Here is a 27592-nt window from a genome sequence, read left to right on the forward strand (position 1 = left end):
AGAATAGCAACAGAGCCGTGCGGGGCAACACGCTTTGCGCGGCGCTACATTGATTCCGAGACGAGAGCTTTCAAGTAGGGCCATTTGCAAGCACCAGTACAGAACCAAATTGGTCTGAATTCTAAGCGAGGGGGTCGGGGCGCCAAATACGCATTTACTAATCCGATGCCAAAGGATCGACATGCTACAGCTCGCGAAACAGCCACTGTGCCTGTGGATATACTTCGTCATTCGCGCCTCTGTCAGACTTCCCTGAGTCTACTTTTCAGCTTCGATCTACATCACATCAATCAACGCTGTTCAGTCATGCTTCCTCAACGTCGCCGTCGCCGAAGCAATAGCCAAGCGCTTCATGCACCGTCGTTATTGGATGGAACAAGGTGTTCGGGTGAGGATAGGCTGGACCTGACATTCCCTGCCCTGATTCGACGTCTCGCTTAAATATCAAAGAGAAACCCTAATGCATCGAGTGCTGCACGCTTTAGAGGCTCTCAAAAACTGACTCAAACTACCTGCAACTGCAAACTTTCATGGGAACTTTTCTTTTTCGCCTTGCCTCGCTCTCTCGCAAGCATTGCCCCGCACCGGCCGGTTGGTTGTGGCTTTGACAGGCTTCTAACCAAATTCCGCAGCAGGCCGGTTTGTCATATGAAAAGCGCCGCGTTTCACCTACGACGGCGACGACCAAGACGAAGAAAAAGCGAAGCAATCTTCTTGGCCATGGTTCATGTTCAGACAGCTTCAGTGGCGCGGGGTGAGCGTTCGAGGTCTGCAACCCCGCATTTCACAGCTTGGCGTTGGAGAAACAGAGCTTTGTTGGTTGGTCTCGTGGTCTCGTTCTTTGTCTCTACGGTGCCTTGGCTAGCCGTCTGTCTGCCGGCGACATGCTTCAACGTCTGATACTAACAGAAGCCCTTTTGTCTCTACGTGTGAGGCTGCACGGGTTTCAATCTCCGCTCTCTCTCGCTGCGCCATTTATACGTTTCACGTCCCTTTCTCGTGCCTGGTTGGAGCCAAATGCAATGGCAGACACAGTCCCGCCGTCATCCGCCTGCTCTTTCTCCGCATTTCGAGTAGACGCTGCCTCCCCCGCTTCTCCTTCTGTTGGTAAGGGCAGGAACAGTAGCTCAAGCCACACGCTGTCACGACATTACTCGGTTTGTGAGTCGATTGGCGGCAGTTGGTTCGGCATTGGCGGTCGGTCACTCCTTCCGTGGTCAGGGTCGGCTTCATTGCGGGGCTCCTCGTTCTCCAAGGCTGTCACGCCTTCGCTGTCGGCCGTAACGTCTCACACACACATGGAAGCTTCCATCATCCCGCCTGAGATTCAGCGTCGCACGTTAATGACTCCAACAGACGAAAGCACAATTACGAACATGATACGAAGCAATGCTAACGAACCCAAAACAATTGTGCATCCAGAACAATTCTTCAATCACGCTTGCCAAGCATGAAAGCCCCCTTCACGGGCAGGTTGCGCAATTGCAGCGCACCAAGACCCGAGTTCCAGATCTTGGCGCGGCTGCTTCCTTCGATACCCACCAGCGCTCCTTGACCCGTGACGAGTTTCCAGGTGAACGATCTGAAGATGGCGCCACGCCCAGGCAACACGGTGAAAGGTACGTCCTTCAGCACGGCGCGCAGCAGCTTACGTTCGCCCTTGGGATCCGTGGGGTCGATGAACGTCTCGGCGGGCGCAAAGTCGTATGGTCGTACTCGTCCAAACGCTTTCTCTGGCAGCGGATCCGGAAGAGGCGGCGCAGGTTCGGGCTCTGGCTTCTTGGGATCGTCCTTCGAAGTCAGGGGCTCATCTTGCTCGTCGCCTGCGGAACTACCGAGGAAAGCAAGCCTCTTGAGACTGCGCAGAGCACCGTCGACCAGATCAAATCGACTCATCGAATCCACTGCTCCCACCTCGACGTTCTTCCGCATGCTGGGTGGCAGACCATCGTACACCAAAATGTCGGGCCACATGTGCGTGATCTTGACATCGATGCTGCTCAGCTGGCCGGGCATGTTGATCTCGCCCATCACCGTGCCGCTGCACAACAGCTTGTCCTTCTCAAACGGATGCGGCGTGATCTTGAGATCGTTGATCGTCACGTTCTTGATCAGCTCCGTAACCTTTGCTCCTGGAAACGAGATTGGCAGGTCGACCAGACGGAGCGCAGAGTCGATCCAGTCGGGCAGCTTCGAGCCATCGCCTGGCATCTCGTCGAGCGCTTTCGTGCTGACAGAAGACTCGGAGTCTTTGGCATCGCGGAAGGGCGATCCGCCTCGTACATAAACCGTGTTGTTCTCGCCGCGCAGGAAGCGGCTCAGGAAGTTGCTCAGTGCCACCTGTTGCGGCGAGTCGGTCAATTTGGAGCTGAGGGCGAGCCCCTTCTGTGAGGCTTGCTCATCTGCATCGACGTACTCGCCACCCTTGAGCTGGATGGCTTGCATCTCCTCGTCCTGCGCAGGCGGTACGACGCGGCCGAGCAGTTCGACCTCGACCACCTTCTGCCCCGTAAGTTGGAACGGCTCTGTTGCAACAGCCGCCATCAAGACCGCAGCGTCGGTGTCGTTTGCTGGGCTGCTCTCCTTCGCACGACTCGTGCCGCCCTTGGGATGCTTGGGCGCAGGCGCTGACGAGTCATCGACGGGAAGATAGATACCGAAAGGCAGGCTGTATCGCACGTTACCCTGCAACACTTTGCCCAGAGGATTCTTGACAAGTGCCTTGGCCTTGATGCCAAGGGCACGCGCCACCATTGACGACCAGATGCTGCCGTTGTCGTCGTCATCATCATCACCTCCGTCGTCATCGTCGCCGATCTCGAAGAACTCGTATCCATCCACTTTGAGCAGGTCATCGGGGTTGGTGTCGTCGTCCAGCTTGGGCACCTTTTCGCGCACTGGACTTCGAATACGCTGCTGTGCAATGTCGATGCGACGCGGAACATCAAAGAAGCCAGCCTTGCGGCCGTGGTTGATGCCGCGAATCTCGGATTTGGCTAGACCACGAACGCGCAAGCTTGCGACCTTGACGTCGAGCTGCGCAAAGCCCTTCTTGATTGCGTGCTGCGCATAGTCCATAATGTAAGGAGCAGGTACCACAGGCTTGAGCAGCACAGTGAGATTGAGGGGGCTCATGTTGTGCTGCGCTGCTGGTGTGCTGTGGTTACCCAGAATGGGCGGTCGTAGGGCATCCTTGCTGTCCTTGTCACCACCGTCGATCTTGCGATTCAAGGGAGGCAAGGGCAAAACGAGAGGGTCGAGATGGAATCCGAGCATGTCGCGAGGATCGAATTCGACATTGGACAAGCTGGCAGGTGGCAGCAAGTTTTGCTCCCAAGCGGCGCCAATCTCTGCTAGACGGACCTCGCCAACGTCAACTTGGACACCAGCGACTTTGCCAACGGCCCATTCGACAAGCTTGCGCTCCTTGTTCTTCCACCAGCCTTGTTTGCCGCGCGGTCCGAGCCAGAGGTCGAGCGCATGATCGGGATCGAGGCCAAGACGAGCATCTACGCGGACAAGAATGCCGTCATCTGAAATGTTGAGCAGCTGCACACGATCAGGCCCTTTGAGCAAGAGTGACTCGTCCAGGATACGTGACTGGGCCTCTGGTGAAGGCGATTTGAGCGTTGCCAGATAGAGATGCGATACGGCGACCACGATGAGGGCCAGCACAATAAGGAGAAGAGCAGCAACTGTGTAGAGTGAGCGCATGATAAAGGGATGCTCCTGCCTCCAGGCAGCGAAGGAAGCGGCAGAGGAGGTGTGGATGGATCTCGAGTTTCTGCGCGATGCGGATGCGGCAGCGGTGGTCCTTCGTTGCTTGCGACGACGCAACAACTTGGCAGAATAGGCCTTGTCGCCGCCCCAGAGCTTGGAGATGTTGAGCCAGGCACGATCAAGGGGACCAATCGCACCGGCACCGTGGCCAATACGTGTGGAAGCGCCGCCCAAGAGCGAGCTTCGCTCGTGGTCACCCTGACCGGGAGCAAGACCGGTCTCGAGCTCTTCGTCGTCTACGTCGGCATCGAGACCCTCGGCTTCTGCATCGCTGTCCGGGTAGATGGGTTTCCTGCCGTGACGAAGGGGTTGCTGCGAAGACGAGATGCGTCGCTCGAGGGGAGGACTAGGAGCTGCGTCGTTAGATGGCCGGCGGGTGTTGGATTCGGTCGTTGCTGTAGCATCCGCTTGCGATGGAGCTGAGCCCGACTTTATCGCCTCTTCCGCCATGGTGCAAGGATGACCGCTTGCCTGACACCGAATGCTGAGATCACTTTCGTCAGCCTAAGATGATCGTATGGGAAGCAAAAGTCGTAACAGAGGGGGCCACAATGGTGAGAGGGAGGCAGTGACGAGCCGATGAGATACGTCGATGCAGGGACTGCTTTCGAGGCACACGAGCAGCACCGTGAATTCGCTGCTCCCAACTCGCGGCAAAGGCATCAGAGCAGTGCTATGCAGTGCGGAAAGGGGGTCGCAGAATCCTCCGTTGACTGTGCAGCTGCTGTGCGTCCATGTTCAGATTGCGGGGCGCAAAGATGGAATCGGGCCGATTCAGTCGATTTTTCTGTCCAATCGGGCTATCCCTTGACCTCGTCATCCTGGTCACACTCCCCATTCGTCCAGCGTATGCTCCCTTGGTTCCTCCAGCTTTCATAAAGTGCCTGCAGACGCTAGCGACACATTCTGCTCACACTGCTGGATTGTCATCTTGTTTGCACTGCCGGTGGCGATCGCCAACTTGGTTTGGTGTCACTCAGCCGGTCGCTGCCAAGAACCGCCGCCAAATTCGCCGAACGTTTGATTTGCGAATCCGCGGTAGTCGACGGGCCGAGGGCGACTTCGCTAATAAGTCCTTCCTTCCAGTGACTCGACACATCGTCTTGAACACATACCTCACACTGACATTTCTATTATGTTGATAGGATAGGGTCGATTCTCGCCAACATTTGACATAGCGACCATGCTCGAATTGCCACCGTCCTCGCCAACGAGGTTCGTGCGGTCCTTGTACGACGTCGACCGCACCAAACCTTCTCCGTTGGGATGGAAGCGATGCAGCAATGCTTCACGTCGCTACGTGCGCAGGATGGGCCTCGTCGAGTCCTTCTTCAATACCATGGCCACACTGCACGAAGGCAGAACCGACATCTTCTACCGCCTGCCTCTCAGCTGTCCCGCCCACGCATACGAGCAGGTTGTACGCCGCTTGCCACTTGCATGGGCGCTGCTGTGCCGTCGTCATCCTCTTCTCTGCGCTTACGTAGAGACACTGACACCGGACGGAACGTCATTAGACCCCCACGAGGCAGCTTCAAGACGACACGCCGGTGAAGCAGCACAAGACGGTTCTAGCTCGTTCGAGCCTCATTTTTTCGTCCAACTTCCCGAGTCAGCTTCTGACTTGCTCGAGCAAGCTTCACGCCGACTCGTCTGGCTGCCCAGTACCTGGAAAGATGAACTGTGCATACCATCGGACGAAACGTCTCCCAGTGATGCAGCTGTGGCATGGCTCGATCAATATGTCTGGAACGGCAAGCGGCGCTTCCTCGACCAGCACGCTCCCTTTGGACTGGCCAGACTCATACTTCTTCCGCCATCGTCTTCCGACGAACGCAAGGATCAGGCCAGCTTCGATTTGATCTTGTGCACGGCCCACTGTATCTCGGATGGTCTCAGCGTTTCGAGCCTCGCAGGCGAATTGTTACAGCTGCTCGCCTCTCCACACTTGCCCTCCGAAATGCCTCGACTCGTCATGGAGCCCGAGACATCTGCAGAGGTACAGGGTGCAAGTTTGGCTCGCTACAACACGATAACCGCCGACATAGAGCGGTGCATGCTAAGTGGTTCATCCGATTCTTCGCAACCAGGCAATCCGAGCGAGAACGCTGACCAGCTAAATGAGGCTCACATCGCCTCGCTGCTGCCCCCGTCAATAGAGGCCACCTATCCCGAATTCTTGCCAACCGCTCTTCCCTCGACATCCTCAGACGGTTCATCCACATCGGCGAGTCGACTCGCGAGAACGCGCTGGTTCTGGATAATCCGTCATGTTATCTGCCAGCTTCGCGCAGCTCAGGCCGAAAAGGCGGTTCTGTCCGACTTCAGAGCAAAGCGCTCCGACAGGGACGTCAAGGAGCCATGGTGGGGAGCACAGACGAAATGGTCGACTGTGCACCTCTCAGCAAAAGACACGCTTGCTCTGACGCAGATGGCCAAGCGCAAGCGAGTGACGGTGGGTTCCCTGCTCTATGCAGTCGCTGCGTGCGCGCTTAACACGCTGGAAAGGAAGTACGCCTCCAGCGAAGGTCAGAGCAAACAACCTACAACCACGGTGATTGGCTTCCCCTATTCCACACGAAGGTTCCTCGACCCCCGAGCAGCCATCGACACATTGCAGCCCGTGGGCGCATCCGACCCCTTGCTTCCCCCGTCAAGTCTCGGCGTCAAGCTTGGGTTCAGTGGCGCTGTTCTTCCACCAGCAGCGCTCTTCTCGCTCCCAGCAACGACGTCGTCAGATACCACGGCAGAGTTGAGCGCCTTCCAAGTGGCGCAGCTGTGGCAGACGGCGAGACAGGTGCAGCTGCAGTTCGACGCCATGTTCAAAGAGCCTCGCTTTATGCATGCTGACGGCTTCTTGCTGGGTCTGGAGCGCGAGACACGCTTTCGACAGAACGGAGTCAAGGATGTCTTTAAGGTGTTCAAGGCTGAAGACGAGGAGAAAGCAGCCGAGGCGGTGGCTAGCCAAGATGAGCGGCGGCCCGGATTGACGAAGAAAAACCTGGATTGGCCCGGATCGTCGCTCAACTTCAGCATGGTGGGGCTGCTGGATCCGGTGATTCCATCGAGCCTCGCACTGCCTTTCGAAGGGTCTTCGCGAGGCACAGCTGCCAACCTGGAAGTGCGCCAAGGTCTCATGTTCGGCGTCCGCAATAGAGCAGGTGAAGCCTTCGGAACCTCATTCACTTTCCGCGGACAGCTTACCCTGGAGTTAGGCCACGACACGGTGGTTTGGGATACTGCAAAGGTGGAAGAGTATCTGTCATTGATGAAGACCATCGTCGAGGCCATGGTCGCTTTCGAACTGTAGGCTCGTTGTCGTTTCTCACGACGTAACAATTTGGAGAAGAAATTACGCGGCTGATCGGTCTGTGCGTTGCCTCTGCCAATTTTCGTTGACTGCACGTGAGCTGAGCAACTGAGTGTGGAGCTGACGAATCGGCTTGAAAAGACGCTTTGGCCTGGAAACTGACGCGGCTTTCGAGTTGGGAGCCACTGCGCTTCGAGTTTCTCGACTGACACTACCACCTCCAACACCTTGTCTCGCCTCTATCATCCATCCTCGGTAAACACACACCTACCATAGCACGATCCTGCACAGCTCATCATCGCAATCCTCCAGGGCATAGACGGCAAACGCAAACCTTCATCTGGAACAAGCCTTCTCGCTGCCGTTCCATCTCACAGCGCCGTCTTCTTCGATCATGTCGCTCTTCGGCACCTTCCCAGGCTCATCGCGCGGGCCCGCACACCATGCACCGGCAGCAGCAGCGCCCAAGGACCACATGGTGGGCCATCATTTCTCGCCCTACGACTCGAACGGCGGCAGCATCGCCGCGGTGTGCGGCACGGATTTCTGCGTGATCGCGTCCGACACTCGTCAGAGCACGGGCTACAACATCCAGACGCGCTACAAGCCCAAAGTGTTCCGGCTCAACGACAAGGCGACGCTGGCCACGAACGGGTTTGCGGCGGATGCGGAGGCGCTGGTGTCGCACGTGCAGCAGAGGTTGGAGATGTATCGCCATGCGCACGGACGCTCGATGCCGCTCCACTCGATCGCGCGCATGCTGTCGACGATCCTCTATGGAAAGCGCTTCTTCCCGTATTACGTGTACAACATCCTCGGCGGCCTCGACGAAGAGGGAAAAGGCGCCGTCTACTCGTTCGACCCTGTCGGCAGCTACGAGCGCGAGTTCTGCCGTGCGGCCGGCGCAGCCCAGTCGCTGATCCAGCCCTTCTTCGACAGCCAGATCATGTTTAGGAACCAAGTCTCCACCCCGGAACGCACCGTCCCCACCCCGGGCCAGATGACCCTCCCCGAAGTGCTCAAGATTGTCATCGATTCGTTTACCTCGGCCACGGAACGTCATATCGAGGTGGGTGACGGTCTCGAGGTGTTTGTCGTGCGCACCCCCGGTTCTGCTGGTGCACAGGGCGAGGGCGCGAAGGGCGCCGCTGCGGTGGATTTGGCCGCTTTGCCGTCGGATGTGCCGTTCAGTGTCACGGAGGCGGTGGGAGGCGAGGACGAGCAGCAGGAGGGCGCTGTGATGGTCATCAGGAAGGAGCTCAAGAAAGACTGAGCGGCATCATCACCCTACCGCTCCATACACCAGCTCGGTAGTAATACCAAATCTTCAGCCCATACAGGTTCGCAGCTCAGTCAGTCTATCTCGAATGATGTGTGTGATGGATGCATCGACGCACGCCTCTTTGTTTCAGAATTCGGGTGTGCGCAACCAGTCAACGTTGAGAGTGAGCCAACTTTCAGAGTGGTTCGTCGTGTGCTTCGTCCTCGTCGTCCTGTTGGGCAGCGGCAAGCTGAGCAGGCAGGCGACTTTGCACGATGAAGGCATCCCCCAGCCCGTCGACGGCTCGGAGCAGGCCGACTGCAACCCAGAACTCGAGCGCATCGCGGGCATCCTTCTCGCGCTGCAGATTGAGTTCCTCCATGACATCGGTGAGCGTCACCACGTCCGGGCCTGCCGCGTCCGCTGTGGTACCCGCGTTGCCCGCGTTGCCCGCGTTGCCCGCGGTGCTGCTAGAGGAGGGGGAACGTCCGCCCTTGCATCGGGAGATGACTTCGAGCGTCGAGGCCTGGATGAGCGAGCACTCGACCGAGATCTTGTCGCCCGAGTCGAGTTCGACGTCGAGCTCGACCGTGCCGAGGTGGTTGAGCCAGTGGAGCTTGCGCATGGCTTTGGAGCGCGAGTAGGCTTTCGCGTACTCTTCCTGTGCGTGGCGGAAGAGTGGGGGGAGGGTGAAGTCCGCCACGCCACCGGCGCCAGCGGGAGAAGCCCCGCCGGCAGCGACAGCAGCAGCAGCTGTGCTGTTCGCCACGCTACCGCCCGCAGCCTCGCCCGCGCCAGTGCGCGTGCCCGGTCGGATGGTAGGCTCAGGCCAGAACTGGCGTGAAACTATCAACGGATGCAAGCGCGAGACCATGCCTTCCACCGCCGACGCGGGCATCGCCCGGCGCTGCTGATGCACCTCGCTATCGATCCGCCGCGACTCGGTCACGTCGCCAAGCATGACATCGCACTTGCCCATGTTCTTCTCGCCAAATCTCTTCTTGAGGATCATGTTGTTGCGGTACTCCTTCATCGCCTTATACCCTTTCACCTGCACCAGCTGGTCGGCCATGCTCTTTTCCAGCGCGGCAATGAAGCCGCTGCGGTCGTCAAAGATGCTTGTCAGCATCGAGATGATGTCTTTCGACGTCGACAGCCGGTACCCGCTCCCGGCCTCGACCGGTTTGGGCACCCAGTGAGGGTCGTCCCAGTTCTCGTCCGAGGACGCTTCGCTGTCCGAGACGTGCGCCGCGCCGCGCCGCGTGTGCTGCAGTCGCCGCTGTTTGGCAGACCGCTTGCTGCCCGCTTTGGCTCCAGCGGGAGCGGCCGAGGTCTGCAGAGACCGCCGAGGCCGACGCTTGCGCTTGCTGTCCACCTGGTCCTCTTGCTCCTGCTCCTCCTGGTCCGCCCGCTCCAACTCATCTTTGAGCAGCGTGAAATCCGGGTCGTCACCCAACATTGACGCGACAATCACCAATACGGTATCCTTCCTCGCGCGCAGATACCTCCGCAACGGTGACACGACTCGCGAGAGCACGACGCCGGTCGGGTCCATCTCGCGCAGCGAGCGAACGAGGTGGACGTACATCTGGATAATGTCGCGCGTGTGTGCGCCCGGATGGAGCAGCCGCATGTGCAGAGAGTCAGAGAGCGTCTTAGCGACGCTGAGCCGCTGGTCGGCGTTCTGCAGGCTCAAGCGCAGGTCCTCGAGCGCGGCAGAGGATTCCGGGTACAGGGCGACCAGGTCGAAGAGCTGGCCTGCGCGGGTGAGACAGAGCGCCTTGTCCAACTGGTAGTCGAGTCGGTGCTGCCAGTTGTCGCGAGCTGCACCGTGTTCATCGGCGGTGGAGGCGGCGGAGTATGGCAAGCACAGCTGGCGAATAGCAGCAAAGCGCGGCTTGACTTCGTCGTCCAGCCACTGCTGCAACACAGGCTTGGCAGCAGACTCGAGCGGCAAGACAGAGTCCTGCGGTCGCAGATCGGCGGCATCTACTACGGCTCTGACCTTGCGCGAGACTTCGGCGTGCATGACTCGCGTCAACAGCACCATTGCTGGGCCCGAAAGACCAGCCGTTTGGAGATGCGCAACGAAGGTGGTGTGTAGGTCGGCGGCGCTGTGATCGACTACGAGCTGTTCGAGATGTAGACGCAGTGCTTCTGCGGCGTGACGATCAAAGTAGCGCGAGCGCAGCTGGGCTTGGAGTGCTTGGAGGAGGTGATCTCGGTGAGTTGTGAGGGTGTCAAAGATGGAACCGTCGTTGTACGGTGAGAGCCAAGCTCGGAACCAGTGTGACACGTCGAGCAGCGTCGCTGGCAGATCCTCGCCCAGCGCCGAGTGAAACAATCCATCTTCGTCGGCGGTGGTTACGCCACACTCTAGGGCTGTTGAATCGATGGCTCGGAGGCATTGGTCGACGTAGTGGCTGGACAGCGCTACCAGGACCGGGCTGGGCGAGGACAGATCGATCCTGGAGCTAGATGGTATCGACCCATTACTGCCGAGCAGAGTTTGCAGCGCATCACTGGCAGCTGCATCGAGGATGAAAGAGTCGGTGTTGACATCGTAAAACCCGCATCGTGATGGTGCAGTCGGCTCGAGATACTGCGTCAAGATCGTGTACGCTCGTGATGATGGCAGCTGAGCAGTTGACGAGGTGCTTGCCGAAGGAACAGCTTCCAAGCTTTGCAGTGCTTGGTTCCAGACCTGTGCGAGCGACATGGTTCTCGCCGCGTGGCAGGTCTGCGAGTGTCAGATCGAGGTCGATAGCCTCGACTCGGAGGGATGGTGGGAGTGTTGGTGTAACGTTGATTCACTCAGATCGAGAACAACACTTGGTGGACAGATCGGCCTTTTGACGCGTCAACCGGGATCGGGCCCGATTGAAAAGTTTCACGTTTTTTACTCCACACAAGGTCGTTTTGCTTTCTTCTTGCTCAACCACCAACCGACCACCTAGCACTTTGGAGCAACTTCAGGAATGGTAAGTGGGATCAAGCAAGGCGTCACGATGTTCTATGCTGCCAGAACTAAGCTGACCACGCTTGCCTCGCTCGATGACAGTCGCGGGTCGAACTCTTGAATGCAGGAGGCTTCCGCGTGGATGGCCGCAAGCAGTACGAGCTCCGGTCCATCGCCATTCAGCTCGGAGGCTCTCAAGATACAGCCGTCGACGGCTCGGCGCAAATCACACAGGGCCTCACCATCGTGTCCGCCACCGTGTTCGGTCCACGCGAAGCAAGGTCAGGCGCCAACGTCATCCATGATCGTGCGTCGGTCAACGTCGAGGTCTCATTAGCACCGTGGGGGTCGATGGAGCGCAGGCGGCGTAATCGGGGAGACAGGCGGTTGGTCGAATTCGCCAGTTCCATCAAGTCGACCTTTGAGCCGGTCATTCACACGCACCTGTATCCACGCTCGCAGATCGACATCTTTGTCCAAGTACATCAGCAGGACGGCGGTGTACTCCCAGCCGCCATCAACGCGTCCACACTGGCGCTGCTCGACGCAGGGATCGCCATGCAGGACTTTGTTGCTGCCGTTTCGTGTGGGATCCACTCGACATCGGCTATGCTCGACCTTTCAAATACGGAAGAACAGGATCTGCCCCATCTCACCGTCGCCGTGCTCCCGCGCACCAAACAGGTCACCCTCGCCTCGCTCGAAACACGATTGCACGTCGAACGCTTCGAGCAGATCTTTACGCTGGCAATCGAGGCGGCAGCGGTACTGCACAATGAGATGGAGCTGGCGGTGAGGGACAGGACAAAGACGTTGGTCCAGGCGATGACGGGCAAGACGGTCGAGGCGGATACACCGGCGGTGGACGAAGACGATGAGGGGAGGAATCACGATGATATGATGCTCATGTGAGTGATCAGCACGAGCCGGCATCAGATCTTTGTCGTGGCGATCGCCCCACGCATCTTTTGTACTTGTATCGCATTCATTCTTGTTCACTCTCAGTCCACGTTCATGGCCGCGTTCTCATCCGCTGTCTCGAGATTCCCAGTTCATCGCACAGGATGCGCAACATGTCAAAAGCGCGCTACAGTGAATCCTTGCATTCCTATCCGCATTCCGTTGGCTCTTTTCCTTGCTTCTAAACCGGTGCTCTACAACTTGGGCTTGGCGCTAGCAGCCTTGATCTCGGCATATCTCTTGCGAGCCGCCTCCTTGACGATCGCCTTGTCCACCTTGCCGTTGGCGTTCCGCTCGAGCGGTTCGTCGCGGATCCAGATAAAGTCGGGCACCTCGTGCTTGGGGAGCAGCTTGCGCGCAACTGCCAGGACGTCCTGCTCTGTGGGTCTGTTCTGCTTCTGGTTCTCGATGCGGGGTACGCAGACGACGCCGACGGTCTCGCCGAAGCGGTCGTCTGGGATGGGCACCGCAGCGCAGTCGATGATCCTGCGCTCCGAATAGATGGCGGTCTCGACCTCGGTGCCGCTGATGTTCTCGCCGCCGCGGATGATGATGTGTTTGGAGCGGTCCATGACGTAGATGAAGCCGTCGTCCTCCTTGCGGCCGAGGTCACCGGTGCGGAAGTAGCCGTCCTTGGTGAAAGCTTCTTCGGTCGCGGCCTTTTTGCCCCAATACCCTAGAGCGACACTGGGCCCGCGGATCCAGATCTCGCCCGTGGCGCCGTTGGCCACCTCGACAAGCGTGTCCGGGTTGATGATGCGAATGTCGATCGTAGGCGGCGCGCGGCCCGCCGAGGTGGGTCGTGCGAGGTAGTCGTCGCTCGCCAGACCCGAGGCGGCGCCGTTGACCTCGGTGCTGCCGTAGCCTTGCCCGATGAACATGCCAGGCAGCTTGGCACGCGATTCTTCGGGTAGCTCCTTGGCGCTCGACGAGCCGCCGTGCGAGACGGCCTGAAGCGAAGGCAGGTCGTAGTTGCTCAGGACGATTTCTCGCACCATGAAGCCGATACCTACCACAACCTGGATCTTGTGCTGCTGGATAAGTTTGGCTGCCGCGTCGACGTCGTACTTGGGCATCAGGCCGATTTTGGTCCCGCGGGCCACGCCGGGGCAGAGACCGGACTGAATGCCCGTAGAGTGGAAGAGAGGGATGCATAGCAGCGACGACATCTGCTCGTCGCCCGGCTGCGGGACGGGCGGGGTGAGACCACGACGGACATACGCGCGTGCCGTGGTGAAGCCGGAATTGGGACCAGCCGACAGAAACTGACGGTGTGTCGCAGCGACGCCTTTGGGCTTGCCCGTCGTGCCTGAAGTGTACAGCACCGAGCCCATGTCTTCCGGCAGGACCTCGACCTTTGGAATCGCATCAGCCGCCTGCGCCGCCGAAGCGTACTTGCGATCGAGCTCGATAGCATCAAACACCTTGTTCCCCGCCTTGCCTTGTGCCCATTCGCGCTCGGCATCGGCCAGGATCCCACCTGAAGCACGCGCAAAGACAGCCACACCACTCAAACCGTCATGCGCCCCAGGCGTGCAGCCAAAGTCATCCACACACTCCGGTCCAGCCTGCGTGAACAGCTTCTGGATGTAGTCCTCCTCGGCATCGCGCAAACGTCGGTATCGCTCGACGTCGAACAGCGCCGTTTTGCAGCCTACGTCCCGGATGCAGTCGTAGATAGCCTTACCGGGCAAGAAGGCATTGACGAGCGCCGGCACAGCTCCAAGCAAGTGGATGGCGAAAAAGCCGATGACAAACTCGACATGGTTGCGAGCGACGATGGCTACGCGGTCGCCCTTCTGGACGCCAAACTGGCGGTGGAGCCAGGTGGCAGCGAGCTGGACGCGCTTGTGCACGTCGGCGTAGGTGTGCGACTCGCCTTCGGCAACGATAAAGTCGTTCGAGGCGTAGGTGGAGGCGGCAAAGAGCCACAGGTCGCGAACCGAGTTGGGCAGCTGCTTCCACACGGTTGTCAGTCGTCCGTGGAGGAACCTGACTTCGGTCTCGAGCAGCGTACCCTTTGCTGTGAGCAGCGCATCGACCTTTTCGAAGGGCACGAGCTTGGTCTGCTCAACGTCGGCCTTGAAGTCTTCGGGCATGGAGCGCTTGGCCGCAGGGGCCGAGGTTGGTGAGCTCATTTTCTAAGTTGGCGAGGTAAAGTTAGGCTCGGTGTTGTATGGACAAGGTGAGCGTGTGGCTAGCAGCGCCACAGTAGATCTGACTTGCACGGCACTGTGTGTAGCCGGTCTAAGATGCGATGCAGATGAAGCAGACTGCGAGAGCGAGAGCGAGGACCGAATTGAGAATGAGAAGGACTGGAGATGGTGAGATGGAAGCTGATGGGACAGAGTGAAAGGTGACCAGGAGGCTAGGGAGAGGGTGCGAAAGGGGCTTCACGCAGAAAGAGAGCTAGCACGAGTCGACACAGAGGGCGCACAAACGAGACCGCCCTGCCGTGAAGACAAATGCAGGGTGGCATTGGGGCAGACGAATGGACGGGAGGTACGGAGCTGATCTTGCCGGCGTACCGGTGACTGCAACGAGCCATATTCAAGGGCGCGCTGCTGTACGCTGTACATTCTGAGATTCCGTTGGAGCAGGAATCCGGGGAGAAGGGGGACAAGTTCTTGGGATGGGTGCTGCTGGAAAAGAGAGAGAGAGGGGGGAGAGCCAAAGGTACAGCCGAGAGAGCAGCAGAAGCGGGAATCCATCAATTCGGATTTTGCGGGGGCGGACAGAAAAGCGAAATACTGTAGAAATAGAAAGCCACCTGAACGGCAATGAAAAACAAAGCAAAGTGCAACCAGGCTCACGCAAATGCCGGCAGAGAAGCGAAGCGGCCAGGAAAACGCACCAGAATTTGCGGGGGCGGCACGGCGCCCATGTACTGTATGGAAATTGCAATCTAATTTGGCCGGTGTCCGGCAAAGACAAGTGACCGGCTGCCTCTTCACCCACTGTCTTCCCTCCCTGAGAGCAGGCAAGCGCACAAATACATACATCGGTCCATGTCGATCACCCCACAAGCTCATCCCTTCCGAAACTCGCCAGATATCAGCAAGGGATGCGACCCAGAGGTCGAGGTCGAGCTGCTTTGTTTGTTAGCACACACACACACACATATACATACATATATCAGGCGGTCGGTTCCACACGCATATGCTTAGTAAGGCGATGGCATTATACGAGACACGAGGCTGAAAACAAGATCCCATAGCTGATAGCAAGAAGAAAAGGGAGTGCCGGAGGGCGCGATGGCGCGCGGCAGCACATGAATCAAACATTCGACCTCCGGCTGATGCTCGAAAGGATGAGATGCTAGACGACAGTCGCGCTTGCCAGATGAAAAAGAGCGTCGAAGAGAGAATCGTATCGAGGGGACGTGGGTATCTTGTGCAACTGACGCTGCTCGTGTCGGCTGCGTTCTGGCCTTCACAACGCAATTGTCTCGCTATCGTTGATCAGAGGCCCATCAGCGCAAAGACCGATCTGGTTGCCATTCCCGTCCTTGATGCAGAGATGCTCCTTGTCTCCTAGAAGACCGGGTACGTCGATCTGAGGCATCTGTGCTGAGTTAAGCAGAGGCACCAGATTGGTCGGCACCGCCAGAGCGGGCACCTTGAGTACCGAAGTGACACCGCCGATCACCGAGGTTACGTCTTGCAGCACATCGCTCGGTTGCGGGATGGCAGCGGCGAGGATCGAGAGAGGGTTGATCACTCCCGTTGTCGCAAACGTCGGTACTGTGGGCGTGTAGGTCTTTGTGCACTCCTTGCCTCCTTCAGTTGTGATGTATGTCACAGGCGTAGGTGTCTGCGTAGCCGCAACTAAGAGCGCCGAGCTCAGCTGGCTCTGGATCTCAGCCAGGTTCTTGAGGAGCATGGTTGGAACGGCATTGAGCGCTCCCTGTGCCAATTGTGCAATTGCTTCCACCTCGGGAGGCGCGGTAGGTGTGGGCACCGAGATGTCGACAGACATGGTGGCGTCTGGAATCAGATTGGACACCTCGGCGGGCAGGGTTGGTGACGGGATCGTGGTGGGGATCAGGCTCGTCACGCCGTCGATGACCGAAGTGATGATGCTTTGGATTTCGCCTACGATGGGAGGAAGCGTGGGTGTCGGCAGCAGCTGTCCCAGGTCGAGTGACGGGATGGTGGGCGACGCCTCAACGGACAGCGCCATCATACTACAGGAGTCGGTGTCAAAGCAAAGTGTCCTCGGGTTAGTAATCGTACAACCTTTTCATCACTGTCTGGAACAACGGCTGGTGTGCTTACAGTCGCTTTTCCAAAGGTGCTGCTGATGTAGACGACAAGGCCATTGCCGCCACCAGAGCTGTCGCTGAGCCTACAAGCAACGTCGTTCTCATTGTTGGTTCTGTGCAGGTGTGCTTTTCGGGGATGAGTGAGACGTGTTGAAGAAGTCTCGATGGATGACCTGGTAGAAGGCAATCGAATCGTGATGAGACAAGCTTCGTTGGCTGCCCTGGGTGGTAAAGGGGGGGTGGTACGAGATGGACTAGGAAGAGGACGTAGGAGCTCACGACAAGTCGTCGCGGGCACTCCGGTGTCTCTCTTTTATTCAATCCCACGTCTCGTTACTGTCTGCGCGAGGAGGCTTCTTCCTTGTGGAGAAAGTGCTTTGGTCTTGGCGCACTGGATGTTTAGACAGATGCCCATCCAATAGTGAGCCATGACAGCCACATGACAAGCACACACAGCCATACGCCGGCGAGAGGGGGGAGGGGCCTTGTTTGTACAAAGCTACAACATGTGCATCGATAGGCTTCGATCAGCGAGCCATGCGCCCCTTGATCAGCTCGTCGTTTTTGCAACTAGCCTGGCTGCTCGTCTGCCAACCGAGGACGTAGCAGCCGTTCCGAGCGGGGTAGTCGAGGAACCGACGGAGCACTCTTGTAGATGCTGTAACTGTTCGCCGCAAGCGATGTGGATCATCAGTAACTGCATCGGTTGCAGCATCAAGGAACCGTCTTTCTACCGGCTCGCTTGCGTCTCGTTGCCCATCTCGTGAGCTCGGTCATCCATCAGCGAGACCTCGCCTCTAAGGGACAGAGACACACAACAGGCCCGCGTGACTCTCTATATGTGGTCTTCAGGCGAAAGCCGGGGTTGAAACGAAACGCCGGTGGCAAGCGCACAGTACACAGCGGCCTGTGAGCTACGACTCTTCTGCAGAGTCTTGTGCAGAGAAGGAACAGCCGCCGCCGCTGCAGCTGATGCTGGTGTGGAAGCGAAGCATGGTGCTCGGCACATGTCACTTCGAAAGCTCGCACAAGTTGACATTCCTCGAAATTTCCGCCTCGCTTGTGCTTTCCTTTTTTTTTCTTTGTCTCCCCTGTCGCAGCAATCGCGTTCGCGTCTTCCAGTTCGATCGACCATTTCAAATCGGGGAGTAGCGACGACGTCGATCGAGAGAACAGGACCACTCTGCGTCAATGTCGCTTCCTTCCTCGTCTTCTTCGCCCAAGTCATCCTGTAGGTACCAATTTGTCCACAACGGTAGCCTTACTATAACTGCAGCTTGGCATTGATCCTCTGTTCGTCTTTTATCTTCTTCTTCCTCATCATCGCCAACATTTGAAGAGAGACGAGCGAGCAGTTGGAGCTCAACGATTGTCCTACGTCGAACAGTACACCAAAAAAAAAACAAGAAAAAAAGATGGAAAATTGACAACAAAATGCATCCCCAAAAAGATAAAAAAAGATGGGGCCAACCCGGAATCGAACCGGGGACCTCTGTCAACTTAGTGCATCCTCCCGAAGGAGGCGATTGCCCTAAGACAGCATAATAAGCCACTATACGATTGGCCCACTTCCGTGTTAGCGCTAAGCAGAGTTACATAAATATAAAGCTTCAATGTAGAGGTGTGGGGACCACGTCAAGTTCGTCCTCCTCCCTCCAAGCCGTGCTGATGGACAAGCGAAAACGGTGGCCAGACGGACGGAGAAAAGCGTATACAGGTCGCCAGTGCTCATCGAGGCCCGCGCATCGGTCAATATGAACGCCTTTCGGGCCGATCGACGAGCCAAGTCGCGTGACTCCAGACCAGACCAATGCAGCTTAGCTCGGATAGAATCAGGGGGCGGACGGCGTCACACCACCTCCAGAGCTGGCCCGCGGCGAGAGATGGCTGACAGCGAGCTACTCACACTAAGTCAACGTTGATGACCAACAACATGCTGCTGCTGCTGCTAAAACAGATTTTAGTGCCATGCACGAACAATGGCCGAAACTGAGGCAAGGTAACCGAGCCAGGATGTCGTTGGAGAGACGAGTTCGTGACGACCAGCGAAACAAAACCTTTTCCCCTCGATCTATCTGATTGCTTTTGGTTGCGGCCATCAGATTAGTTGGTTGTGCGTCGCGCCGAAACAACGGTAAGGGCACGATTGCTGCTGCTGCTGCTGTTGACGGCTGTTCTAAAGATGCACACAGACAAACCTAAGCTGCATATCCGTCGACGAGCTCACCTTGAGGAGCCGGCTTCCATGCCAGGGGACCAAGCGAAGCACGCCAACGCGGTTGCTTGTCGACAGGTCCGACACTGGTTGCATTGGCGAATGTTTGGCTGTGTTAGGCGCGCGCACGCCAGCTCTCACCCTCTTCTGTCGAGCCGGGTAATTTAGGGTGTGGTTGCATGGTCAAGAAGTTCATGGGAACACCTTGTTCGCTGGCAAACGCTATGAGCTGTCACCATTGCAACCCTGGCGCTGTTCAAAGGACACTCGACCGAGCAACGAAGAAGCAAGATGCAGGCTCGCTCTGGCTCTTGCTACCGGCATCTACGGACCGATTTCCGAAGGAACGACGTTGACGACAACGGCAAGACCATCTGGCAACGCTCACATTCATGCTTCAAGCTACTATGGACGGGACGCCTCTTACAATGGGCAATTGGAAGATTCTCACGAATCATTGCACGCGGCTGCTGCAATTCATGTCGTCGTTCGCTTAGAGCCTCGCTTACAACTCAAGAGTTTGCTTTTCTCGATGCTGCGATAGTCCACATCGTCTCTAGCCTCGGCTACCTGCGATATTCTGAGTTGCTCTTCATTAGCGCCACCTGGCCGGAACAGACGGGTCGACCGACGTCGGCTTTTGTTCCGACTTTGCAAACGCCACGCCCCCCGTTTTTCTTTTTCTTCTTCTTCCTTTCATTTCAAGCACCGACCACACGCCGGTCTTGTCTCGCGTAGCAACATTCTGCACCAGAGGACTCCGAGCGGAACGCACCTGTGTTGTACGCCCCTTTCCAGTGGGACGGAGCGAGAGAAAGAGAGTGAGAGCGCTGTTCTGATGCGCGTGGGCTCGGAGCATAGACCGGGGTGCTAACAGCATGTCCTTGTCCTGGTGCATTATGGGGCCGGATCGCCTATGCAACGATTGTCCGTCGCCATGCGGTCACTGCCTCGACCTACAGCAAAGTACAAATGTACACCGAGGCGGGACGATGTATGCCGCGGAAAGAGACAGTCGCTGCCAACGTCAAGTTCAGACAGTGGTGGCGAGCCACTAGGCCGGGCTTTATCTGATGCTAGAGCCGAGCATGGTGGCCCCGCCTTTCTTCGCTTTTCGCCTTAGCTCCTCAAATCGGTCATCGCTTTCTGCTCTGCTCGCGCTCAAGACGCTTGGCGTGGCCCCCGCGCGACCGACCACGGACCGAAGAAAGGGACTAACGGTGACAGCGAGCGTGACACGGGCTTCGACCCACACGAATGGTCACCGTCGCTCATCCAGACTAAAGAGCTTGTGCAGTAGATCCGAGACACTGGAATCGACATGGCTTGGATCCGCAAACAGAATTGATGCTGCGTGAAAGGGCCTTATTCGAAACCGATTACTTCAGAACCTCCCTTCAGTAAAGAGCCGGTAGGTAGAGGGAGGCAGCAAGGAAAGCCAGATACCGGCCTACAGCGAGGACAACCATCGGCCGAATCGCCGACCTTGTCTAGAGAGATTCTGTACGTCAAGGCCACGAGTCGAGCAACGAGAGGTTTGCGAGCGGGATCCGATACGAGCTCGCGATGCAACAAGACGTGCATTGCATTCAAACCCGGGCGACCAAGCGCCGAAGATTGATTCGATCTCCCCCATTGATTCGGAGGCAATGGCGGGAGCGGCGCTTATCTGACGGAATCTCATAGGTTTCCAACTCCCAAGAAGTTAGCCAGTCAACGCTGGTCGATTTCTTCTTTTTCTTGTTCTTCTTCCTTTCTCAGTCGACCTCGTCTGACAGAAGCGAGCTGCAAAAAAGCAACATGTCTCGTATGCAGTGCATGGCGGCTGGGCTTAGAGCTGTCAAGCTGGAAGAAACGAATAAGAAAAATTACGAGGCAAAAAGTGGCACGAAGTACTGCGGTGAAGTGCCTGCCCCCCCTCTCTCTCTTCTCGACTTCCCTTGTACCACTTGCCAGTACGTCGATTATGGCAGCCAAGGCCTTTTGGTTTGTGTCGTGATCGCCAACAACAATGCCTGTCGCAATACGATGTATGCAGAACCAAACTCGTCTGCGTCTGTGTGAGCAAAGAAAGAAAGCGGAGCAACTGCTGTTCTCCCAGCACGCCTGCATCGGTTGCCAGGTCACTTAGGGGTCACAACTCTGATCTGCATCCTTGCAAGGCGACCGACCGGCCGACCCACCGAATAACCAACCAACACCACCCTCCAACGAGCCGAACAAGTAACCAACCTGGACTCCACTAGCATCCTTGGTTGCAGCGAAAAACCCTCTGCAATCGAGCCCATAGGGAGCCCACATCCAGTCTGTGCCAAGGGGTTTTTTTGCTGTGCTTTTTGCGCGACCACACAGCGTCGCTCGTGACTTGCTACTACCGCCGTGCTGTAGATAGGCAAGCATGAAAAGCCTCCCACACCTTCCCGCCCCGACGGCCAGCCGACACATCGGATCGTGACAGTGAAACAAAGTATTTTCTGACCAAGAGGAAACCTATCCTGCCGAACCTCACCGCCCATGTGCCCGCAGACGGTGCTTGTCTTTTAAGGCTGGTTCACCGCTGGATCATTCGTCGATCAACGACACATCAAACCGATCCTGAACTGGTCTCCACTGGTAAAAGATAAAATAAAAACAGGGTCTCAGTTGCCGCTCTGTCCTCTGAAAAGAGGGACCGTCTTCTGTTGAGCGTGGAAAAGCAGTCAAACGCTTCCTTCTTCTCACCTTTTTTTTCGTCTCCATCTAAGGAAAAAAAAATAGAATAATCGGGTGACGTGAGTAGGAGCGACTGTCTGTGAGCAACCGCCACGAGTGAACACGCAACTCGCGCAAAAGCCCACGAAGATTAGAGCGCGCTCGACACAACGCTCGACACCAGACTAAGCTGGTTTTAGCATCCTCTGTTCGCGGTCCGACACTCTTCTCTTCTCTTCTCTTCGCTCCTCTTTCTCCTTTCTCCTTCGCACCGGACTCTTCCTCTCGCCTCTGCGCTAGAGTCTCGCTTGACCACTCGGCACGAGTCGGACCCACCACTCGCATCACACTTCGATGCGACCTGCCCATCAAACCTATCCACCTGATCCGTCATCCACCATCCCACCATCTACCAGCTGCAACGACATCATCAGGTCCATCTCCACGTCTACCATCACATCGCGCATCGTCTTCCGCCACTTCTTCGCGCCCTGTCACTGCTCCCTACTCTTGTGCAGACCTTCACACTCTTTCATTAGTTTGTCCATCAAAGCACACTTGTTGCAACCCAACCTGCCCTCACCCCTATCTGCGCCGCTCTTTTCTGCAACGGAGGCTCTGGCAACAAACCTGGCGCTCTAATTCCGATCTGCGCATTCCATTTCATCTCGATTCGTCTCTGCCTCGACCTCGACCTGCGATGCAACTCTGAGCTCCAGGGCTGATAAAACCGATCATCGAGGCGCACGTGCTTCGGATCCAACTTCGGCGACGCCGATTCAAGCCACCATCTCGGAAATCCCACTTACCTTAGCACAATTCGAAGTCTATCGTGTCGTCGACACTCTGGCTAGGGCAAAACAGGTTCATATCACAACCATACCCGACGCACCCTCATCGGAGCATCGTCGGACATGCATCCCTCGATCGCAAACCTCTCGTCGCGGCTTCACCTCTGCTCGGGCGACGTGCCTCCCCCGCTCGTTGGTGCCTCTGCTACGCTCGTAGAGCCATCTCAGCATGGTCTCACCAAAGGAAGCGCAAAGGTCTACCTCTTCGGAGGTCGACTGGTCAGCAGCCGTCGAATGGTCAACACGCTCTACGTTCTCGACTTGGACGAGATGAAGTGGTCCCGGCTCACTCCCAGCAGCAGACCCAAACTCGGCTCTCCCGAAGCAGCCGCAACAGCACCTTCGTCGGAACAGCCGCAGCCGCGTTACTTTCACTCGGCCGATCTGTGGCATGACAAAATCATCATCTTTGGTGGAATGGGCTACTCGCAAGGCGCCCAAGATCCAAGCACGGGCGCGCCCGCCGAAGAGCTCTGTGTCCTCGACGAACTACTCGCCTTTGATCTCACCACACAGCAATGGGACTACAGCTTCGACGTCGCATCCCGCAACATCGCATCCTCCAGCTCCCAGCCCGAGGCACCTCGACCTGCTCCTCGCTACGCGCACCTCTCGTCCCTCTCTGGCGACATGCTGTCCATCATCGGTGGCCAGAACCTCGCCAACCAGTATGTCGAGTCTATCAACCTCTTCAGTCTCTCGCAAAACAGATGGATCGGTGCCCAGCGCTTCCGCAAACAGTGCGGCAGCTATCGCTCACTCGCCGTTGGCGCCAAGAGCCTTTACAAGGATGGCGAGAAGGCAAAATGTTATCCACGAGCAAAGGATCCTCTGATCGGCGCAGATGCCAATGGAAGCACTGTCCCTTCAGCGCAGAACGGCCATGCTGCAGCAAGCGGGAGTGACAAGGTCGAGCAGAACCCTCTGCCCATGAGCTGCCGGGCTGAGCCGAATCAGCCTTTGCCCGTCTACCTTTACTCCAATTACAATTTTACCGACGTGCGTAGAGAGCTCGAGGTGCTCACCGTTCAAGGTCAAGCCGATGCCGGAGCCAGCTCGGATGCGGGTAAGCTGCACCAACGGGCTCGAAGCGACTCGAATGCATCTCAGGAATCGGCACTCGATGTCGATGGTCCCCTCACTCCATCGCAGGCTGCCGCAGCGCCATCCTCCTCTGGACCCTATGTCTCGATGGAGGATCGCTCCAACCAAATGGCTGGTGTGACGTTACCTCCTGGTCTGCGTTTCCCGACAGGTGCGCTTCTGGGACCCTACCTACTCATCTCCGGCACGTACCTCGCCAACGCGACGCAAAGCTTCTCGATCTGGGCCCTACACCTGCCCACCATGGTGTGGTCCAGGATCGAGCCTGGCTCAGCCCTCTCGACCGGAAGCTGGAACCGCGCCTTGCTGTGGCCCGGCAAGAACCGACTCGTCGTGGTCGGACACAAAGAGAGGGACCTCGTCAGCGACTACAACCACCGCCAGACAAACTGGGACCACGTCGTAGTGCTCGAGCTCGAAGCCTGGGGTATCTACCAGCCGCCTACGTCCGTCCTCTCCGAAGCAGCCGTTCAGCTTGGGCTCGACAAGCTCGCAACCACCGCGCCCTCCGCCATGGCGTCTGCACAAGCACTTGGACGTGTCGTGGGCGATCTCAACTCAGCGGCGGGTGATGCGTCGGTTGGCGAGGAACAGAGTAGTCTCGAAAAAGAGTTTGAGGCGCTCAATCTAGGTGGCCGCGGCGACTTTGAGATTGTCTGCTCCGACGGACTCAGGATCGGCTGCGACCGTGCCATTCTCGAAGCGCGTTGGCCTTGGTTCAAGGCCAAGATGGACGAATTCCGCAAGAAGGCCAGACGCACTCTACGCATCGCCTATCCAGCGGCCAACGAGCAATCCGGCCTGAGTATCATTCCCGAAGACATCGCCGAGTTCTTGGCCGAAGAGGACGACGAAGAAGAGGCCGTGGATCCGCTCGTTCTTCCTGCGGCGAATAAAGACGATTCGCAGGGAGGCAAGCAAAAGATTCGTGATCCACGCTTCCAGCCCCGCCATCTGCAAATCTCGGAGCCGTCCCCTGTTGTGCTTGCGCTACTCCAGTTTGTCTACACGTTGCGCATCTGCACCGCTTTGCAAAGACATCCCGCTGTGGTGTGCGCACTTATGGTGCTCGCAAGAACGTATCATCTTGATGACCTCGCCTCTTGGGCCCGCCATGCGGCTCACGTAGCGCTGGCGGACGATCTCAACCCCAAGACATCGGCAACGGCGCGTCAGGGCGACACGCTCTCGCCGTCGTCTTCGGTTACGCACGCCTTTGACAGCTCCGAAAGTAGCGGTCTCGATCTCTTCCGTCCGTCCGAGTCGCTCGGCCTTCATCCAGAGGAAAGGCATCGGTTGGCCGTGTGCCTGTACGAGGCTGCCTCACTCTGCGGCTGCGAAGGATTGCAGATTCGTGCGCTGCGGGTGGTTATGGCTATCGCGCGCTGGCTGCAGAAGCACGGTGCTGGCCCCAACTCCGGCGGTGGAAGCGGGAACAGCCTCGAAAAGCAAGGGCAGGGCCGAGGCGAAGGTCCGTCGCGCGATCGCTCCGGCTCCTCGTCTCATTACGGTGCTAGCGGCGGCAACGGCGCCGCGCCTTCGACAGCTGGTCAGTTCCGCGCTGGCTCCGGCTCCGCCTTCCGCACAGCTGCTACCAGTGGTAGCCTGAGCGCCGGCCCTTCGCCTCTGTTGCAGCTGCAGTTGCCGTCACCAGTTCCGTCCATGTCGCGTGCCGGATCCGACACGGCGAGCTCGCACGGTCCCTTGACTCCCAACTCGATCTATCAGAGCTTCCTGGATCGTCGCGGCGAATCCTTTTCCTCATCGACCGACGCTCCTCCCTCTGGCAGTGCGCTCGCATATTTGAGCGAGGTCGAGTCGCTCGATGATGAAGCGGGCCCTGACTTCCGAAAGTTGCCGACCTCGCAGGGCTTTTCGAGCAGCAGAATGGACAAATCGTCCTTGGGGCCCACATCATCGGATCTTGTCAGCCTCAGCGCGGGGGCAACGTCGACAACGACGAAGAGTGGCGATCTCCAGCCTAGCCAAACGCAGACCTCGACGTCTACGTCTACGTCGACCCGCAAGCGCTTCAGCCTGTTCGGTCGCAGTACACCCTCAGACTCGCCGAGCTTGTCAGACTCCACGGCGTTCGGGCCTGCGCGTGGTGGCAGTTCGCTCGGCTTTCACAGCCCCTCGCTCGGTGACGAGACTGTCCAGGGCCAGACCGAAGAACTGCAGAGCACGACGCTGCTTGATCGCCGTGCTAGTGCCAGCGCTCATGTCGGTGCCAGCTCGAGCCAGCTCACCCCATCGCTGTTGTCGAGCGATGACTGGTCGAGCCGATTCCATCTGCCTCGCCATTCGATCGCAACGCGCTCGGAGACGGGCGGAAGCGCTGCGTCGTCGGCGCTCAACTCACCTGCGCTGACGATGGACCCCAAGCGAAAACGCCTGCATGCTTCGGCCGCCTCTTCGCCGGCCAGCGAGCAGTTCCCCGTCAACTCGTACGGTCCGCGTTCGGAGCAAGAGCGTGTATCGCGTTCAGCATCGCAGCACAGCCTGACGAGCGACGCGAGCGCTGTCGCCGTACCTGTGACGCCCATTTTGCAACAGCAGCAGCAAAATGACTCGGCCGTTGCCACGCCACTGGCGGGGATCGAGCTGTCCAAGGATGTGACGCATCTGTCGCCTAAGGAGATCGCCAAGCTGGACAAGGAGGAGCGTAAACGCATCGAAAAGGAGGAGAAGCGGCGTAAAAAGGCGGAAAGGGCCGAGTACAAGCGTCTGGCGGCTGAAGCCGTGTTCGGGCCCAAAGGCAGTGCGGCTCCGAGCCCAGCCCTGTCGTCGAGCGACTTTGCCATGTACACGTCGGGTACGCAAACACGGGATGGCGAGGGATCAGGCGGTGTGTCGTCGCGTCGATCCTCCGAGCCTGCCGACTCGCGGTCGAGCACGAGCACAGCCAGTCCGCGAACGGGCAGCAGCGTGAGGACAGTGTACAGCCCGCGCTCACCAGCCCCAATCGCGGCGCCGAGGAAGGGCGAATGGGCGGTGACGACGGCGACGAGTGGCGGACCGTGGTTCAGCGCGCCTCCACCGATGATGGCGCCTCCGAGCCTGAAGTCGATGCCCAAGGGCAATCGGAGCGCCTCTTCGCTGAGCGGACGGAGCACGGCCAAGACGCGATTGACTTCGTAGACGGCTTCAGAACGACGCGATGGCAGATGGGGATTCGGCTTTTGTCGTTCGGAATACAGTTCATGCCGATTTCTGCCCCCCCACAGCTGAACATATTCGCTTTGTGCAGCGCCTCAATTCGATGAGCTGAGATTGATCTGCAGGCGACGGTGAACCTGATTTACAGAGTGACAGGACGGGTACGAGGACATGCTCAACAGCGGTACAAAAAGGGTCCTGCGCGATTGCCTCAGTAACAGACGAGATGATGCGAGATATTCCAAGGCCGAGGCAGCGAGCCAACAAACACGTCCACGTTCTCGACTCGATGGCACGTTATCGACCCAAGACATATAAGAAGAAAAAAAAACAGGCGAGAAACAGACCAAAGAATGGCGGATACGTGAGTGTGGAGGGAACGTGCTGCCTGGTGGTGTCTTTGCAGCGTCTAAAGGCCAGAGAGAATCAAGTCGAGCTCTCGTAGCTGTTCCAGCGTGACAAGCAATGCTCGACCGGCATTTGCGGTTTGATGCTACTGTATTGTTCAGTCACGCTGCTGATCCGGTGCTATCGCTTTGACGTTTCTCTCCCAGTATTATGGACGGCACAAGTACAGTTGGAGAGAGGCAGAGTGAGAAGCGATTAACATGTCGCAAGTGGGCACCGAGCAATGCTGTGGGTGATCCCGCACCAGGTGCACATGTACCCGGTGGGCTCTGTCCCCAAGCATCTAGGCGGGGGTAGAGGGCTTGCATCGACTATGCTTCAGCTGCGTCTTGCCACCAGTAATGTTCGCCCCAGTGTACCACTGCACAGATAGACATGTGCTCGAGACGTCAAGGGGCCTGTCACGCCTTGCCGATCTTGCAGGTTCGTTGCCGCCTCACACTTAGTACTGTACCATCGGACAGGATTATCCTTCCTACAGTATTTCCAGCTCGGCATGGCAGGTTGTTGTATGTAGGCAGGCCTTTTTTCCTTATTTGTCGGCGTTTTGGACGGAGTCAGAAGAGCAACGCGCACGCTGAAAAAGGGTCGCGACCGAAACAAAGATGAGCGCGCCCTTGCAGCGTAACT

At 57.8% G+C, this 27592-nt stretch overlaps 8 protein-coding genes across 8 annotated transcripts; 4 read left to right on the plus strand and 4 right to left on the minus strand.

Annotated features, from left to right (window-relative positions):
- Positions 1-1431: 1431 nt before the first annotated feature.
- On the minus strand, positions 1432-4230 carry EX895_006314 (uncharacterized protein; the record flags this gene model as incomplete). Its single annotated transcript, XM_029886906.1, has 1 exon — positions 1432-4230. The coding sequence occupies one exon, from the start codon at positions 4228-4230 to the stop codon at positions 1432-1434; it is 2799 nt and encodes a 932-aa protein (XP_029737219.1).
- A 733-nt stretch (positions 4231-4963) lies between these two features.
- On the plus strand, positions 4964-7090 carry EX895_006315 (uncharacterized protein; the record flags this gene model as incomplete). The annotated part of the gene is made up of 1 exon (XM_029886907.1): positions 4964-7090. The coding sequence occupies one exon, from the start codon at positions 4964-4966 to the stop codon at positions 7088-7090; it is 2127 nt and encodes a 708-aa protein (XP_029737220.1).
- Positions 7091-7484: 394 nt separating this feature from the next.
- EX895_006316 (uncharacterized protein) lies at positions 7485-8363 on the plus strand (the record flags this gene model as incomplete). The annotated part of the gene is made up of 1 exon (XM_029886908.1): positions 7485-8363. The coding sequence occupies one exon, from the start codon at positions 7485-7487 to the stop codon at positions 8361-8363; it is 879 nt and encodes a 292-aa protein (XP_029737221.1).
- Positions 8364-8547: 184 nt separating this feature from the next.
- EX895_006317 (uncharacterized protein) lies at positions 8548-11070 on the minus strand (the record flags this gene model as incomplete). Its single annotated transcript, XM_029886909.1, has 1 exon — positions 8548-11070. The coding sequence occupies one exon, from the start codon at positions 11068-11070 to the stop codon at positions 8548-8550; it is 2523 nt and encodes an 840-aa protein (XP_029737222.1).
- A 259-nt stretch (positions 11071-11329) lies between these two features.
- On the plus strand, positions 11330-12406 carry EX895_006318 (uncharacterized protein; the record flags this gene model as incomplete). Its single annotated transcript, XM_029886910.1, has 3 exons — positions 11330-11332; positions 11413-12218; positions 12316-12406. 3 exons carry the CDS (start codon positions 11330-11332, stop codon positions 12404-12406), a joined length of 900 nt encoding a protein of 299 aa, XP_029737223.1.
- A 58-nt stretch (positions 12407-12464) lies between these two features.
- EX895_006319 (uncharacterized protein) lies at positions 12465-14408 on the minus strand (the record flags this gene model as incomplete). The annotated part of the gene is made up of 1 exon (XM_029886911.1): positions 12465-14408. One exon carries the CDS (start codon positions 14406-14408, stop codon positions 12465-12467), a length of 1944 nt encoding a protein of 647 aa, XP_029737224.1.
- A 1294-nt stretch (positions 14409-15702) lies between these two features.
- Positions 15703-16591, minus strand: EX895_006320 (uncharacterized protein; the record flags this gene model as incomplete). The annotated part of the gene is made up of 2 exons (XM_029886912.1): positions 15703-16456; positions 16548-16591. The coding sequence occupies 2 exons, from the start codon at positions 16589-16591 to the stop codon at positions 15703-15705; spliced, it is 798 nt and encodes a 265-aa protein (XP_029737225.1).
- A 5763-nt stretch (positions 16592-22354) lies between these two features.
- Positions 22355-26536, plus strand: EX895_006321 (uncharacterized protein; the record flags this gene model as incomplete). The annotated part of the gene is made up of 1 exon (XM_029886913.1): positions 22355-26536. The coding sequence occupies one exon, from the start codon at positions 22355-22357 to the stop codon at positions 26534-26536; it is 4182 nt and encodes a 1393-aa protein (XP_029737226.1).
- Positions 26537-27592: the final 1056 nt, after the last annotated feature.

The sequence above is a fragment of the Sporisorium graminicola genome, chromosome SGRAM_8 (genome assembly GCF_005498985.1).
Source record: "Sporisorium graminicola strain CBS 10092 chromosome SGRAM_8, whole genome shotgun sequence".
Classification (NCBI taxonomy): Eukaryota; Fungi; Basidiomycota; class Ustilaginomycetes; order Ustilaginales; family Ustilaginaceae; genus Sporisorium; species Sporisorium graminicola.